At 47.5% G+C, this 18,034-nt stretch overlaps 1 protein-coding gene across 1 annotated transcript in view; it reads left to right on the top strand.

Moving 5' to 3' along the window:
• The window catches only part of PLPP3 (phospholipid phosphatase 3), an 85,438-nt gene extending 69,340 nt beyond the window's left edge, over nt 1-16,098 (top strand). Inside the window, exons 5-6 of the mRNA XM_036862160.1 lie at nt 544-720; nt 14,154-16,098. Coding sequence (XP_036718055.1) covers nt 544-720; nt 14,154-14,279 — 303 coding nt within the window. The 3' untranslated portion in view covers nt 14,280-16,098. The remainder of the gene's footprint in view (nt 1-543; nt 721-14,153) is intronic.
• Nucleotides 16,099-18,034: the final 1,936 nt, after the last annotated feature.

Below are 18,034 nucleotides of genomic sequence, written 5' to 3'. Positions count from 1 at the left end.
TTGCTTTCTTTTGAAGCAGAAGCATTCCCTTGTGACTATCATAATAAACCACCCTCCCCCCCCCCATCATCATGCTTGTGTTTCCATGACACTCCTGAGAGGCAGGTAGTGTAGGGATTGTATAGCCATAATCTCCAGGAAAACACACATGTGCATTGAATGAGTTGTCGTCAATTGTAAAAAAAGAAACCTTTACTAACCCCGGTTACTATTCTTTAATTGGTTTCAATCAAGAACATGATAAAAGGAAACTCAAGTTTCTGGAGGGTCTAGTACATGCCAGGCAGCGTGCTAAGGCCATTCTCATGAATTCTTTTCCTCGGCTCTCTCTAGCTTACCTCCCTAGAAAAGCTCCATTTTTCTTAGTGTTCAGTAGAGGAATGAAGACTCAAGGTTTAAAAACATGGGCTTGAGGTCAAGTCCAAGTTAAATGCTCTTTCTTCCAGACGGTTCCATGTGTGGGAATGTCATGTGTGTCAACCTGGGGCTAGAATGCAGGAGAGCGGCCACTCAGTGTCTGTTCGTTTTGTCTCCTCCCTCCAGCTGTACCTGCAGGCCCGCTTCACTTGGCGAGGGGCCCGCCTGCTCCGGCCTCTCCTGCAATTCACCCTGATCATGATGGCCTTTTACACGGGACTGTCCCGCGTGTCTGACCACAAGCACCATCCCAGCGATGTCCTGGCGGGGTTTGCTCAAGGAGCCCTGGTGGCCTGCTGCATAGTAAGTAGCCTCTTGTCCTCAGCACACAAGCAGGGCCCTGGATGGCTTGCTTGTTAAATGTTTCCAGCTCAGTGACCAAAGCCAGGGAGCTCTCAGGCCTCTTCTCTGCTTGGTGTCTGAGGAGCCATCCTGCCCCAGGAGCCCTTCAGTGAAATGAGGATAATTCCTGCTTCTTTCCAGCCTGGGAGTTTTAATCCAACAGATTCTGTGACTCCTTTTCTCCAGAAATACGGAAGGTTCGGGCTCACAGTTGCGATAGCAAGAGGTCTTACATGTTATTCTACTCACTCACTCTATCCATGAGGGCAGTCAGGGTTCAAGAGGGCAAGAAACTTGCCTCAGGTCACATGTCAAGAGTCTAAGTCTCTGACTCATATGTTGCTCACATGCTGCTTTGGTGATCACTTACTAGTCAGAAGCACTTCCCAGCTTCTTGGAAAACATCTGCCCTTCCCACTGTGACCTTTACAGGACTTGGTCAGACCCTAAACTAGGTGTTGGCTGGGGAAGAGGGAGTTTGGTGAAGGCTAAGCCCTCTCCTAGCCTGAGGGCTTTGTACAATCAAGTCACAGAGCTTCCTAGAGAATGGCCTTGGGATGGACCACATTCTGACTGGCCTCAAATGACCTATGCCTTCAGTACTTTCTCCCTGACTCCCAGTGAGGGGGGATGAGGCATTCCACCTCTGAGGCTCTATCTCTTCAGGAATCTCTGCTTTTTTTTGCCTGCTAAGTTTTTTGTTTTTAAGAGTCAAAAAGAGAAACTTCTTTTTTTTTTTTTTTTAATCTGTACAACATTACATTTCATGCTAAAATTTTGAGGGGTTTATTCAGCAAACACGACTGAGCACCTCCTCTGACACTGTGCCTTCCTGGGCCCTACTCAGGGGCACTCACCCTGGTCCAGCAGGAATCCCAGAACACAGTACTGGCTGGGTGTTCGAGTACCACAAATGCAGCTTGTATTGTTAGTTTAACCCTTGCTCGTTGCCGGTAAGAATCACGAAGTGAGATCTAGGCCAGCCCCCTGGTCCTTTCCTGGTTTTTCAGCCTGGCTGCAGCCCCACGTCTCCCTGCAATAACCTCCCTGCTTTCCTGCATTCGTCACCCTGTGTTGAAATTGTGGACGTGTGTCTCCCTTTCGATTGTTCCTCAGGGACAGGGACCCTAGTTAACATATACGTTATTCTCCCTGTGTCACCAAGGCCTCTTGGAGATTCTAGCTCAGAGTAAGTGAATGCGTGTGTAATCAACACAAAGCTAGTACTCTTTCTTGAGAACATTCTCTTGAAGGCAGAGGGATGGATAAGGCACAGCCCTCACTTCCAAAACAATCCCAGTCTAGTTGCTCACAGCCAGGCCAAGCACAGGAGCCGCAGTACAACGAGGGGCTGTCATGGGGACTAGCCGGGGCGCTTCGGCAGGCAGGCGAGGCAAGAAGAGGGCCAGGGAGCCGGGGCAATCAGAGTGGACACCACAAAGAAAGTAGCATCTGAGCTGCCGGCCAGCCTCATCCCAGGAACCCTAGTCTAGGCACTGGCTGTTTTGAGGGCTTTATTCATTGCTTTCTTTCGTTTTTCTTTTCAGTCAAGGCTAGAAGGGAGAGAAATTGGGGGAGCAGACCGTTAATGAGGGCAGCTGTCACTGAGACCTTGTTCTCTGAAGCCTGGTCCTTTAATGTGAAGTGACAGTGGGGGATGGGTGTTTGCACGACAGGGTAACCCTTTGCCGACCGTGCCCTCTGAGCTTTGCTCTAGGCAGGAGGTCAGCCCATGGGGGCCTGCTGTGGTGTTTCCTTCTCGGCGCCACTGCCCTAATTAAAGTCTCCTGCATCCCCAATTAAAAAAATGGAAAGGTTGGGGGGGGGGTCCTTCATAGCCTTCCTCTCTTTTATAGAGGACTCTCTACGCACAATGAGACAAAGTGTCCGGGAGGACCAGGGTTTATTTTCGAGGAGGGAAATGAGGGGTCTGACTTTTATCCTGTTTGGCTCGGGTGCACTGGGGCACTGGAGCACTGGATAGGAATTTGGGCCTAGCGTTTGTCAAGCATCTACTCTATGCTAGCTCTGTTCTGGGTCCTTTACTCATCGGACACGAAACCGTTGTATACTGAGGGCATTTTACAGATGAGGTAGCTGAAGCTCGGAGAGATGACTCAAGTCATCTGAGGTCAGAGCTAGTCGACAGCGGCTCCCGGGATGATCACTGACTCCAAAGCTTTGCCCTCTGTGCTTGGCAAGGAGGCGTGGTCACCGGAGCTGAAGTGGCCAGAGTCACCCGAGGCATAAGCAGCATAGGCAGTTGCTTACAGAGCAGAATGTAAGGGTGTCAGGGGCCTTCCCAACCCTTCGGGCTGATCCAGTTGCTGCTTTCAGTTTGAAAGCCTGTTTTACAGTGTCAAGATGGCTTAGAAAAGGGTTATAAATATCTTTCCCTGTCCCACCTAGCTGTGAACACATGAGGGTAGGGACTCGATATTTATCATTTTTCTCCCAGTGCCTGACTTCCAGCTGGTCCTCAGGAGCTCATGGTCCTGGCTGGCTCGGCACTCCAGCACTGAGTGAGCCATTTCATTTAAGCCACCTGAGAGGCCAGGGCAAGGCACTGGAGTCAGCCTAGGAGCTTGAGGATGCTCAGCTTGGGGAAGAGAAGGCAGTGGGTCACTTCCCATCAAAGGAAGTGTAAGGATCGGGACCCTGAGTTGAGCCAGAGATGGGTCTGGGGAACCAAGAGGCCATCTGTGGACACCACGTGCTGGGGGAGGGGACTGTGAGGTGGGCGAAGGGCATCTGCCTCACGGGTTTTGCAGCTTTATCAGGTGCTTTTCCAGAGTCGTACCGGGTAGCTTACAGCCTAGGCAGGAGCCTGTGGTCTCTGCTCTGCTGTGTCTTGTAGCAGAACTTGCCCCCAAGAATCAAGGCTGTCCTGGCACGTACCAGGCAAAGCCGAGTTCTCTTCTCGCCCGTGAATGGGGCTGATATGAATGGATCTTAACACGGGGACATTACCTGCGGTTGGTTAGGAGGACCAAGAAGAGGCAGCCCAGTAAGGTACAAGGCCACCGCACAGAGGTCAAGAAACCCAGAAGCCATTTCCCACTCTGCCTGATAACCTGAGCCAAGCTTCGATGGACCGCCATCAACAGGGAAATCATATTTGCTAACACGCATTGAGAGCTCACGCGCCAGCCACTATGTTAAGCACTTTACGTAGAGCATCTCCAGTCCCCCGAAGATCCTATTTTGAACCCTATACCCATCATTGTCCTCACTAAAAAGATGAGAAAACAAGGACTAAGAAGGATGAAGTAACATGGAGAGGGGAGAGGGGAGAGGGTCGACCCAGGGCGGTCCAGCAGAGACAGGTCTGAAGACCCCAGACTCTTGTAAGGCCTCATCTCCTGCCCTTCTCACGTCCCTTCACCTCCAGGCACATGAAACTTATCAAGATTGTTCAACACCCTGAGCTCTTATCCTAGACAGCTGTCCCCTTTTGATGGAGCACACAGTTCCAGTTTCACCCCATCTCGGATGAAACCTGTGTTAGTTCCCCATGTTGCTGCTCTGACAAATTACTACAAACTTAGTGGCTTAAAACGACACAAATTAATTTTCTTAGAGTTCTTGAGTTCTGAATTCCAAAATGGGTCTCAGCGGGCTAAAATCAAGGTGTTGGTAGGGCTGCGTTCCTTCCGGAGGCTCTAGAGAGAGTCTCTTTCTTTGACATTTCCAGCTTCCAGAGGCTGCCGGCATTCTTTGGCTCGTGGCCCCTTCCTCCGTCTTCAAAACCAACAGCGTAGCATCTTCATCTCTCTTTCTTTCATTCTCTCTGGCCTCTGCTTCCATCTTCACATGTCCTTCTGTGATTCTGACTCTCCTGCCTCCCTCTTACGAGGACCCCTGTGATTACATTGGGCCCACCTGGATGATCCAGGATACTCTCCCCATCTCGAAATCTTTAACTTAATGACATCCGCGAAGTCCATTTTGCCATGTAAGGTAACGTATTCACAGGTCCTGGGGATTAGGATGTGGGCATCTTTGGGGGGCTGTTGTTTAGTCTAGCATACCTTCTCTTGTCTTTTCTGACGACAGATTGCCCAACTGTCTTCTAATGCTCCCATAATCCTTTGCATGTTTTTCCTGCTGTGACATTCAGCCTGGTTCTGTCGTAATTGTTCAACTGTCTGTCTCCCCAACTAGACTGTGGGTGCCTTAATGGCAGAATCCATGGCTTAACCCTCTGGTTGTTCATTATCAGTGCCTGGTACAGTGGCTGACACACAATAGCTACTTGATAAGCATTGGCTAAAGAATGAGTGATGAATTAGCCTGTGACCCCAGGCAAGACACTTCCTCTTGAGCCTAGTTTCCTCATCTGTGAATTGATCTTGGAGACCCTTAGCTCCATGACCTTCTCCCACAGAGATTCCGAGGCACAGCCGACTTTGGACTTCGTAGTAACTGAGCTGGACCTGCCTTCTCAGATGGAACTGTCTCCATGCAATGCCCATGTAGGTGGCCTCTTTTTGGGGATCATGACGTCTTTAAGTCCCCAGCGGGTACGGTGCATTGCTCCAGAATGTTGGCTCAGCCACTGCAGAGCCTTGGGCAACAGGCCATGACAGCCAAACACTTTTACCCGGGTCTGTTGAGAGTAAGTCCTGTCCCAGCAAAAAGACATGTCTAGACACAAATCACATGCCAAACAGGAGAGGGTTTGGTCCCCTCCCTCACTGCTTACTAGCTGAACGCTTTCCAGAGGAGGAAGGCAATGGCAGCCAACACAGACAAAAAACCTACACGGTGTCGTGAACTCAACACAGAGACACGGACACGCAGGGGCAGAAGGGCAGGCACACTGATGTACATCTTCACACATGTGGACGGAGGTGCACAGGACAGAGGCACGTACCCAGTCGTACCCAGACACAGACATCCATCCTCTTTCCGTCACCAGCACTCAGAATCACAGATACACAGACAGGCCAAGGCAAACACAGGCTCATGCTCACCCTCGCAGTCTCCTCTCTCACAAACACACACACACACACACACACACACACACACAGAGCCACCCCTCCCAAGATGTGAACTCTACAGCTGGGCTCACCATTCCCACCCCTGGCGTAACCCAGGGACCCGGACGAAGGGACAGACATCGGTTCATTTCCTATCTGGTGACAACTTGACTATCTGGCCACCTCCTCCCTGACCCTCCAACAGATGGCAAATTATGGGGCCCTGGGAGGGGTCAGGGCAGGGCCAGGCCACCATTGCTGTGGGTGCAGCAGAGGAAGCAGCTGCTCGTGAATTTCATAAACATGCAGCAGAGTCTTTCCTGGTTTTCCTCTTGCAGGGTGTGTGGCTCAGCCAGCAGTCACTCTTTTGTGTGCTGCTATCTTCCTCCAGGATGTAGGGAAGGGCAAGGATATTCTTTGTCTCTGCCGCAGTTAGGTGACCCTGGGAGAAGGGACAAGTGAGAATGTGAATGGAAGAAGGGTTCAGTGATGACAGCCCCCCAAGGGGAAAATGGGGCACAGAGAAAGGATGGGACACACCCAAGGACACATGGTAGCGGAGTAGGAACCAGATCTCGGCTCTCTTGATCCTATCTCAAAGGATTAAACTAGTAAACTCCAAACACATGTAGTCTATGCCCTGAATTTGTGAGATCTCCTTCTGTAACAGGAGATTCCCATCTGTTTCCACTGGATTCATTCCACTACTGCCTGGGCACAGGGGAATGGATGAAATGACCTCCCGAATCACTTCTGGCCCTGCAAAAGCCTAGCGCTTTGCCCAGAAGCCCTGGGGCTGACCTTGTCATCCTGGGCCTCTACTCTCAGGTGGGCAGGGGTGCCAGGAACCCCTGGGTGTGGGAGAGAGAAGGAAGCAGAGGCAGGGGTAAACTTTGCCCCCCAGTAGATAATGACAATTTGCACAGTTCTTCTAAAATCTCCTTTCTCATTCCCCTGCTGAGATGAATGGGGTAGATGATGAGGCAGAAACTCAGAAGGGGGAGTAGTATTCCTGCCACTTAGGCATATTGGGCAAGTCACTTCCTCTCAGCTGCCTTTTCCCACCCCATGATGTGGGGATGATACGTCTTAACATCACCTGATCTTTGGATTGAGGATTCAATGAATTAAAGGTGCGTCATGCTTGACACATGCAACGCATTGATCGGATGTGTATTGCATGTTAAGTATGGTGCCTTGTTTTAAATATTCACAGCTGAAAAGAATTGGTCCTTAAAGAGCTTAGCGTGCAGTAGTTTCCCAGCCATGATCCATAATAAGAAATACATTATAACCCAATAGAGGTACCCACACATAACTAAAATATTTCACAAAATAAGACTTACGCTTACTGTATGTGATACATTCTAACATTTTAAACTTAACCCTTAAGAATGCTGGTAGTAACCGCCCAGTAAATTGATTTTAAACTTACTAATGACTTGTGACATGCAGTTTGAGAAACACTGGTCTACTGGGGACAGGCACGTAAACACACAAGTGCAGTAGAAGGGCACAGCCGTTAGGATGGGATCCTGTCCTGGGGACAGTGGGGGCTTGAGAGAGGGGAGAGCTCATTCTTCGTGAGGGTGCTGGAAGGCTAGAAGAATTCCTGGAGGAGGAGAATCTCGAGCAATGAATGGATATTTTCTGAGATACAAAAGATAAGGAAGGGCATTTCATGCAGAAGGAATAACACAAAGACATGGAGATGGATGGGAATATGGTATATCTTGTGACCCTAAAAAGTTCAGAATGATGGAACTTGTGGAATATTTGGGGGAAGTCAATAATAGTAGCTCTCTTTACCCTTTCAGCTTCAAAAGGTAGGATTTCTAGAAGTAGGCCCCTGCCTTCCTCCAGCCCCTGTCATTCTTGGGTACCATGTTCCTGAACTCTAGCTGATACTGGATCTAGCATCTTAGTGACCGCCATCAGCCCTCTGGGTCCTCCTTACCAGAAACCCTCCTTTGTATTAGCCAAGAAGTGCCTTCCTGTGATACTCCTTACAGGGCTCAGACACCTATTCTCCCCCAGAATTGCCCACGACTTTCCTCTGCTGCTCCAAACCCTCCTTCTTTTTACGGGACCAGCTCCCTTCTTGACCCTCAGTAGCAGTGATGGTCATGAACGATGGTAACTGAGGGAGGATTTGAAGAGCTCTTTATAGGTATGAAGCGTTTTCATGTGAATTCTTCCATTTAAGCCTTACAGAAACTGTGAGAAGGTAGATTTTTAAATAATGATAGCACACAAATGGAGGGCAGACCCATCCTCTGAAATCATAAACCTCTTCATTTTGCGTAAATGCAAGTCTAGACTAGAGTGCGACTTGGCCTGGGTCATGCAGCAGTAGCAATTTGGGGACTAGATCCTGCTGCCTGACTCCTCGTATGACACTCTTTCTACCTCATCAAGTTCCCTTTCAGGTATACCAGGAAATTACTCAGTACGGACACTGACAAGTTCCCATGCCAGAAAGTCACTGAAAGGCCTCTACTGAGGTCAAAAAAATAATTATTGCAATCAAGTAACTCCCAGTTAGTCAAAAGACAGGGCTGCCAAAGATGACTTTTCCTTAGACGACACTTATTATACTTAGGGCATGAGAGTGAGCTGAGACCCAAGGCAAAGAAAATTATTCCTTAATCAATGAGATTGTTTATTACGGTAGAGCAGGATGCCCAAAGGATATCCCAAGACCAGGGCATCAGGGTGTATGCAACAAGGGCAGCCCATGGTTTCTATCCTCACAAGGGGGGGTGGACTAGATTTATTGAGGCTACGCTTGCTGGGCTCTGAGCACAGTTCATTCACTTGAGTATCTCATTGTCTAAAGGGGAAGCATGACATAGCATTTATAGCATTATGTCTGCACTCGAGCCTATAGGCCTCATGCTAAGACGGAAGTTCATTAAAAGTTCAGTGTGGGTACCAAAGAGAGCAGATTCGAGCAGCTTAAGGAAGGGTTCATGGAGCCCAGTGTATAGATAAGGAAGCTGCTCTCAGAGAGATTACAAGATGTCTAAGACACACAGCCAGTGAGTGGCAGGTCTACGGCTCGAGCTCGTCTGTTCATCTCCATGGACTGTCCACTAATGGCTCTCCTCACTTGAGTCTGCATAACAAACACCACTAGTGTTTGTTCAATGCAGATTTTAGGCCACACTTCTAGTAGGTCTGGGTGGGCCCAGGAACCCGCTTTTTCAAGAAGCACCCTGCTGATTCGGAACTAGACGATCTGAGGATTACACTTTGAGAAACACTGGAATAGACAACCCTGTTTTCTTCTGATTCTGATTTCTTACTAACTCTTCCACTCTTATGTTTATTTGCTCTGTGTTGGCATCTAAGCTCAACGAGGGCTTATAAAAATTTCGATATATAAGGATGTGGTGCCTGTCTTTCAAGGAGTTCTCTTACACACTCTCAGGATTTGAAACACTCAGACTCCAGAAATATTTAAAGGACAATTTTGTTGTCATAATCTGCCCTTAACAAAATGACACTCAGGGCTTGCTGACTCAGCAATTTGCAGCAATGGGAGTGGAAACCTGGCTGCAGATGTGACTTTTTGTTTCTGGCCAGTGGTTCTTGGTGAGCTCCAGGCAGGCAGCACCTCAGCCAGGCTGGGCTGTGTGCTCTGGGCACTGGCATCTCCAGAGCTGGTGAATGCCGGCAACGAGACATTGGAAGCATCTTCCTTTTTGATTGTGCTGACTCATTCCCCAAAATAGCCCCAGAAATTATTGGACTTTGAGAGCATATCCTATCCGTCCTATGGAAAACTCCCATCTCATATGGTCTTCATGTCTGGCTTGAATCTATACAGGCTTTCACCTATTTGTCCATATTCTCAATCATTTCGATTTCCCCCTCTCTAATTTTCCTTGTTTCTAGTTCCTTCTCTTGTTTCTTTTCTTTCCACCCAAGGGGCAGGGGAAGAGACGTGACTTGATGTGGGTAGGCACTGAACATACAAGCCAGTGATCATGGCTCTGTTTATTAACAAGCCCCACTTGCTCATTTTGTGACATCATATAATCCCTTGAGTAAACCTCTGAGGTAGGTATTATATCCCTCATTTAGGTATTTTGCTGAAAATGGCAAAACTTGGATTTAAAGACAAGTCTGTCCTACTACCAAGAGCAAAGCCTGTCATCAGTGCTACATGTGTAGGATGGGGAGTGGGAGATGGTGACCCAATGGCACCGTAACAAGAGTCTCCATTTAGAAGGAGACTCCTGTGCATTTCTCATCTCATCACCGCCAACAGGATTCCTCCAGGCAGGAGTTGCCTTGTTTGTGTGTAGGCTTGCTCTTGGTGGAAGGGCTTCATTGTCTTGAGTGCTTGTCTGAATCAGATTACTACACCCTCAGATCACAGAAAAGCTTGCCTTTCTGACTCAGGAGAAGGTCAGAACCACTTTCCCAAGCAAATATCAGAATATCAGAATATTAGAAGGCAGAGGAAAGCAGAGCTGTAATTTTTTCCCTAGCATAGTTACCCAAACTTTAAGAGTTTCGTTGAGAACAAGTGAGAGATTTCTCGAGTTGAAAACAAAACTAGAAATAAAAGCATTATGTCCCCCTGCACACATACATGCCGCCTCCATCAACGGCAGTTGTGTCCTCAACGTTCCAAAAACCCATCTCTTCTTTGACTTCACTGCATGGTGATCTTACAGGACTCATCCTCTCCTAGATTCTGCAACAGTGTCCTGACCGGGACCCCTGCCTTCAGGCCCTCTGCTCCCTTTCTGACACCTTCTCCTTCTTAGATAATCATGATCTTAATGCAAGTCTTCCCAACGTGCCGCTTCCCTGTTTCAGCCTTGACAGTGGCTCCTCGGGCTGTGCCATACCCCTTCTCAATATCTGGCTTCCCCTCCAGCCTCACTGACTGCTCAGCCCTCCCTATACTGAGCTTCCTGCGGCTCCTGAACGAGCTGGGCTCCCTCACTCCTGTGCCTTTGCACGCGCTACTCCCTTTGCCTAGAATAACATTCCTGGCATTCACCACCTGGCTTACTCCTACTTATCCTTCAAAGCTAAGCTCAAATATACCTCCTTTGGGGGAAGCCTTCTAAGGCCCTCTCCCCTCCCCTTCAGCCTGGGTTAGATGCCACATTCTCTGTGTTGCTTTAACACCCCAGCTTCCCTCTGTCATAATCCTCAGGACACTATTGTACCGCTCTATTTACCCGGATCTCTCCCTCGTTGCCTTGTGAGCTCTTGGAGGGCAAAGAACTCTCTCTTCTGTATATTTATCATCTCAGGGCTTTGGCACAGACCAGATGTTCAATAAGTGTTTACTGATTGCACTTTTCAAAAAAGCAATTTGTGAAGGCAGAGGAGAAGAGAAATGGAATTGAAAGCATATGCTCAGGGTAGGAGAACTTAAAACTCTCCGTGGTGCTTCGCACATAGATTTCGTGTTTGCTAAGACTGTCGTCTGATGGGCTCTTTCACACCGCAGTGGGGCTGTGGGCTGGGAGTGGGTTTGTCCCTCAGACCTGGGGTAGCCACCTAATTCGTGTAGACCCTTCCCAGCCTGGGCCTCTGGGTTTTCTTTCCAGGTGGAAATCATCTTCTGCAGGAAATAGAACTGGCCTTTCCTAGTCCTTTTTGTATTCTGCTGTTCAAGCATGAAGACGGAGCCCTGTTTGAGTCTTGACAGGATCGTGTTTCATGATCCCCCAAAAAGTGTTTGTGTAACCTCAGGCCACGCTGAAGGCAAAATACAGCTTAAGGGGGGATCCTGCTGGACCCGACTCCCACTTTTTATCTTGCCGCTGGGGTGTGTGCATGTGGTGTGGGAGGGTGTGGTCCCCCTGACATCCGTAGGCGTTCTCCGTGCTGATAAGATCCAAGGCCAGAGTGCTTGCTTCCAGTGGAAAGAAGTGGAGGAATTCAACAGAAAACATTTTATAAGCTCCTGGTGTGTGCAAGGCTCAAAGCAAAGGGCTATGGGTGATGTGGGATGATTAGGGATGGGCTCCATCCTCAGGAAGCCTCTCATTAGGAAGAAAGACTGACGGGCAAAGTTTTGGAGACACGAGAGGACGTGGCTTACTCTAGGCCCAGACACGACCTTGGTACCCACACAAGGAACGCCTTTTATTGAACTATGTGCCAGATACAGGTTCAGTTCTTATCGAGTACATTCTTGCCTTTAGCCTTCATTTCATTCCTATCTTGCAGTTCGGAAACGGAAACTCTTAACATGTTGTGGATATGAGCTCAGGAAATTAAATTGGGAAGTCAGCCAGTAGATGGAGGTGGTGTCGGGATCTTGAAGGGAGGGATGTTTGTGTGAGGGTGTCCCCTGCTGTCTTTGCCCTCAGCAGATGACACCCAGGCTGGGAGAAAGATCTCTAAGAAATGAGATCCGTAAGAGCCCTTATTTGGTGGGGCTCGCTCCTAGGCTGGGGAAAGTGGAGTTCAGAGCCAGCGATGGAGAGATTGACCGAAATCTCTTCCTCTGGGACAAAGTGAAGGAGGAAGGGGAAGGTAATTTCCAGGTAGAGATGAGGACATGGGCTCTCCACCTGTCAGAGAAGAGTTGAAAAGTTTAATGATCTCCTATAACTTTAATCATGTTTGTTCAGATTTCCTTATACTGGGGGCACCTGAAACCCCCCTTCCCCACCTGTTTGTAAAGGGTTCCCGTGCAGGGGAGCCTACGGCCTCCTGGCAGGGTTGGGTACAAACCTTTTCTCTCCTGGTTCTCAAGCTGGCCCTGGCTACGAGACAAACCTTTCTGTGCCACGGTTCTCAAGCTGGCCCTGGCTACGAGACAAACCTTTCTGTGCCACGGTTCTCACTGTTCACACCTCCTTAGAAAAGAAAGAGGCAAAAGGCTTAATTTTTTCCTTTGCAAACTGGTACATTCAATAGCACTCAGGCTGCAAATGTCTTAAAATGTTCCATTTCTTGGCTAATATTTCACTTTCTTGCTGTAGGATAGAAATCGCCTAGCCTTCTTTGTGTATATATATATATATATATTTTTTTTTTTTTTACCAAAAACTAGTAAGGAAATGTTTAAGTAACATATATATAATGGGTACAAAAATTCAAAACATACAATACAAAGGATTTTATGGTGGCCAATAAATAAGCCTCTGCTTCCCATTTGCGTTCAAGTCACCCCATTCTCCTGGGGTGACCAGCATCACCCGTGTCTTGCTGTCATTTTGATCGCACTTTGCTGATGTCTGTATCACTACAGAGAGAACACTGTGGAAATTGGTTCAGCAGAGGATCCAAGTCACTTCTGTGACCAGGTCCTGGCTGCAGAGCCTTGGTATTGGTGCAGTCTTATTAAGAACTTCAATTTCTTGCCTATAATGTGCCCTGAGTGAAGTCACAGGGCCGTCATTATTAGCGAGCACATGACCATCGGCAGGACAAAGACTCTTCCATCCAGAAAGCCGTTCGCCATAGGAACTTTGATGTGTTTTAGCCGCTAAAACACTAGTGGCTAAACTCAGCCATGTGTTTCCTATTAAATTACATGACTGACAGCTGCCTCTTATGGCTACTTAGTACAAACTCCTGTTGCTTAATGGCTCAAATGGATATCTGTGTATTTATTTTGCCACCTAATACAAAGCATAAATTTTTCTTACTCTGGTAACTTAGCAAGTTCTTGAATCTTTCATCATAAGCTGAGACCGGAACTCTGCCCAAGCCATCCTTATACCCTTGTGGGTAAGCGTTCAAGTAAACGTTTCTCAGCTATTCTAAGAACGACTCCGTGAGGGCACATGCTCAGGAGGAGGAAGGAGGTTGGGAATAAGCGATAGGAGAGTTTTTGTTGACCTTTCCACCGGGTTAGTTGCTGACTCCTTCAGCCAAGAGACCCTGGCTTCTTGACCCCCATCAAATTGTTGACATCACTGGGTTTTCAGGAAAAAGTGATCACGACTGCTTCCTTGCTCCAGCTCCTGCTGATAGGAATTCATACTGGCTGATCTCTTTTGGTTACACCCTAGATTCCTTTGTGAGGAAAGGGAAAGTATCACGGACTAATGACGGTGACTAATTATGACTTGCTTCCTTTGTTTGAGAACTTATCCTTCACTGCTACTCATTTACCTTGAGAAACAAGGAAGTGGGGCTTGCAGATAGGGAGCACTGAACTGAGAGCCCAGGGAAGTGAGGTCTGCCCTTACCATGGCCGTGCAACCTCGGGCGTGTCACTGCCTTTCTCTGGGCTTCAGTTTCCCTCTCTGTACAAGAAGAATTGGACTCTGTGGTCTCCTTGGTCCTTCCCTATTTAAAGATCTACAGTTTGGGGGCCCCTTTCTCTAAAATCCATGCTCCTATGGCCTTCCCTTTGCCTTTGCCTCTCCCCAAGGCTCGGATGTCAGTGACTGATTGGGATCTCTGATTTTGTGCTTCTAGGTTTTCTTCGTGTCTGACCTCTTCAAGACCAAGACGACACTCTCCCTGCCTCCTTCTGCTATCAGGAAGGACATCCTTTCACCTGTGGACATTATCGACAGGAACAATCACCACAACATGGTGTAGGTGCCACCCACCTCCTGAGCTGTATTTGGAAAATGACTGCTGACAGCAAGTGTTTGCTGCTCTCCTATCTCATCAGACAGTAGAATGTAGGGAAAAACTTTTTGCCCGACTGATTTTTAAAAAGGAAAAAAAAAGTCTTACCTTGTGGCCTTCCAAAATAGGTAGTGTTCACCTATATGGAAACAACAGCAAACTAACAGCAAGTGCAGGAATCCTGGATGTGCAGTTGGTTTAAGTGTTCATGTTCTAGTGAACACAGGCTTGTTCTGGAACAAACACTAAGATGATTTGAGTAGAGCCTGCCAGTCACCTTTGTGACCTGAGGAATCCCAGGCCTGTTGGAAAAGCTCAAATTCACCTTGTAGCACACGATGCCAGAAATAGCACTGAATCAAGAAAATAGCCATTGGGGGCTCCCCTGTTGTGTCTCTCTGTCCACACCACTCGATTCTCCACTGTGACTTTGGTTCAGGAATCTTATTTGTTTGTTTGTTTTTGTTTTTAAATATAAGAAAAGAACAAGTTTGCTCAGTCAAGCGATCAGATCCTGAATCCAAATTCCCAGTTGTGAAGCCTTATCACTCACTTCCTCAGCCCGTAGGCCAGCAACCACAGCCCCTCACTTTAGTGATTAGGTGACTCTTTGTGGATGAGTGAATTTCACAAATAGCACAATTTCAGAAGAGCTCGAGGGCGCAGGCCCTCCTGTGTCTTCTCTTGATGCACCAGCCTGTGATGCTGAAATGTCAATTACAGGATGCTGATGTTGTGTACATCAATCACCAGGGCACTGCCACGCTCAAGTATCACTACTTAGCTGGTTAGCTTCGGTTACTGCTTTCTTCCTGGAAACCCTTGCTGGGTGCCCACCGGGATTGCCTGGGAGCGCCCGGAGACGAGCAAAGATGTGGTCTGCCATCAGCTGATGGAAAGCAGCCTTCCATGCAAGAGATGGAGGAGTGAAGGGGGCAGAATGAAAAGTGAAGCAACCCTTTGGCTACTCAAAGTCTGAATGAGCCAGAGTAGCAGATGGTCTCACATCCCAGAGGCTGCCCTTCCAGATAAAGGAGGGTCTCTGGGGGATCCGCTCTTGCTAAGCTGTGTAAAGCACTATTGTCTTGGGGTTGATCTCTAGGGCAGTTCTTGGTAGGTTCTGCTGGGCAGAACACGTGGGTTAAATCTCCGTAGAGTTTCCTCATCCTCTCTCCGTAAGTGTCCTTCCAAGCAAGGTCCCACTCGAGGCAGCAGACAGGGACCGCTTCTACTGAACCTTTGAGGAAAGGAGGAAGGAAGAAATGCTTTCAGATCTCGGATGCAAACCTTTCAAAGGGCTAAATGTAACCACATGGGTCAACCACATACACATCCTTACAACAGAAGCCGTCCTTTCATTTCAACTTATAGCAAGCTATGATTTTTATATATAAATATTATATAAATAATGTATAAAACATTAAAAGTTAACTATGTAAAATATTATTTCTGAAACAATTTTAGCTATATCCACTATGACTATAAACTGTGTCTCGACCTGTGTTATTTACATTAGCTGCTTACAAAAGCATGGAGTTCATTTTTTTTTTTAATATCAACTAAAATATTGTAGTTCTGTGCTAGACATTGTTTTTACAATGAAAGAAATAACTGCAACTAGAGAAAACTGTATAAAAACATTAAATTGTCAGTATTTTTGTAAGGTTCCATTTTGTAAAGAGAATAATATTCAAAGACTTTTGTAGAATACAAAGTGAAAACTTGTATCTGCGAAACTATACTTGTATTAAAGGTGCTTTTTAAATAAAAGCTCATAACAACTAAGGAGGGAGTTGGAAGCTTGGAATGATTGAGGGGGTTGGTCTTGGGTGGGTGGGTGGGTGGGAGGAGGGGGACTTGAAGGCTGTGCTCCTCGAGGGGCCTCGCCTCCCCTCAGGGCGTCACCGTGGGATACTCTCAATGGAAAATAGGGTGGCCATGGTACTGTCGATAGGGGTGCCCCAAGCTCTTTCATCTCTGAGAGCCTGTTTGCAGAGGGAACAGAGAGAGCTCTGGTCCTGCTCTCCTCTCAGGCTCTTCTAAAGAGCTTTTGTATTCAAAAGGGGGGTTTCCTCGGGACAGGGGGAGTTGTGGGTCCCCCAAAAGCAGATAAGGAGCAGACTCTAGATAAGGTGTGCTTCGGGAGGTCACAAAGGGAGTCCTTTACCCAGCCGGCGACATCAAAGGAAGGAGGCTGCACCGCTAAGAATGGCATTTGCCTCCTGCTTTCCTTCCCTGTGTCTCCCCAGCCTGGAAGAAGAGGGGAAGCTGGATGTTCCCATTGTTTAAGCACCTGCGTGCCAGGCGCTGTGGCCTATTTGTCGCTTTTGATCCTTCCAGCGGTTCTTATTTTGAGAAATAAGGACTACTAAGGAATGCAAAGATGATGTTTAAGATCGTAGAGGAGTGAACTGCAGGCCAGAGCTTGGATTCATTTCCTATTTTGCTGCTGTAACAAATTACCACCAACTTGTGGCTTAAAACAGCACAAATGTACTATCTTCTCGTTCTGGAGTCTTTAGGGGCTCTGTTTCCTGGCCTTTTCCAGCTTCTAGTGACCATGTGCTTTCTTTGGATTGTTTCCTCTCTCTTCAAAGCCAGCAACGTCGGGTCGAGTCCTTCTCATTCTGTCGTCTCTCTGGTTCTCCTCTTCTGCCACTGCTTCTACATTTAGGGCCCTGATGATGGTATTGGATCCGCTCAGATAGTCCAGGATAATCTACCTATGTTACAGTCAGCTGATTAGCAACCTTAATTCCATCTGCTACCTTAATTCCCTAATTCCCCTTTTGCCATGTCACATAACATATTCACAGGCTCCAGGGATTAGGACATGGACATCTTTGAGTGGACCATTATTCTGCCTACCTCTGGCCGCCAAAGATTCACATCCATCCCACAGGCAAAGTACATTCACCCTATCCCAACATTCCCCAAAGTCTCAACACATTACAGCATCAATTCAGAATCTCAAATCTCATTATCAAACTACATCATCTAAATAAGGTAAGGATGAGGTTCTGGGTTTAATCCATCCTGAGGCACAATTGCTCTCCATCTATGAATCTGTGAAACTTAAGAAATAAGTTATCTGCTCCCAAAATTCTATGATGGGACAGGCATAGAATAACAGTTACAGACATTCCTAGTCCAAAGAGAAAATGGAAGGAAAGAGGGAACATCATTGGTCTCAAACAATTTTAAAATGCAGCCAGGCAAACTCCATTTGATTTCAGGGCCTGGGAATAAACCCATGTGGCTTGTGGCTTCCTTTCTGCCACCAAGGTCAGCCTGCTCTTCGCTGCTACACAAGCCTCACTCAGGTCCCTGTCCTAACTCAGCATTTTTTTCCTGTAAGTGGAGTTGTAGCTTTGGACCTCACGATGCAGCGAGGGAGATTCTTAAGGCCAGAGTCCAAAGTTTTTCCTTCAAATCTAGGGGAACAAAGTTCCAGATAGACAAAATAACTTCCTGGCAGGAGGAGGGGGATACACAGCAAGTTAGTGGAGGAGCTGGGGAGACCAAATCAAGTCATTCCATACTGCTTGTCTCCCTGTCTTCCCATTATACCTTTCCAATAACACTTTGGGAATTAAAATAGTCTCAAAGAGAGAGAATGCCATTTCATGGGCACTTAAGGAAAGACGGGGCTGTGCCATAGTATGGTGCAGCTCTGGGATTCAGATCCAAATTATTTCAGTTATTTGTTGATTAATACTAAT

This window comes from Balaenoptera musculus, chromosome 1, assembly GCF_009873245.2.
Source record: "Balaenoptera musculus isolate JJ_BM4_2016_0621 chromosome 1, mBalMus1.pri.v3, whole genome shotgun sequence".
In the NCBI taxonomy this organism is placed as follows: Eukaryota; Metazoa; Chordata; class Mammalia; order Artiodactyla; family Balaenopteridae; genus Balaenoptera; species Balaenoptera musculus.
Note: the sequence above shows the minus strand (reverse complement) of the source record. Positions and strands in the feature narration are given on the sequence as shown.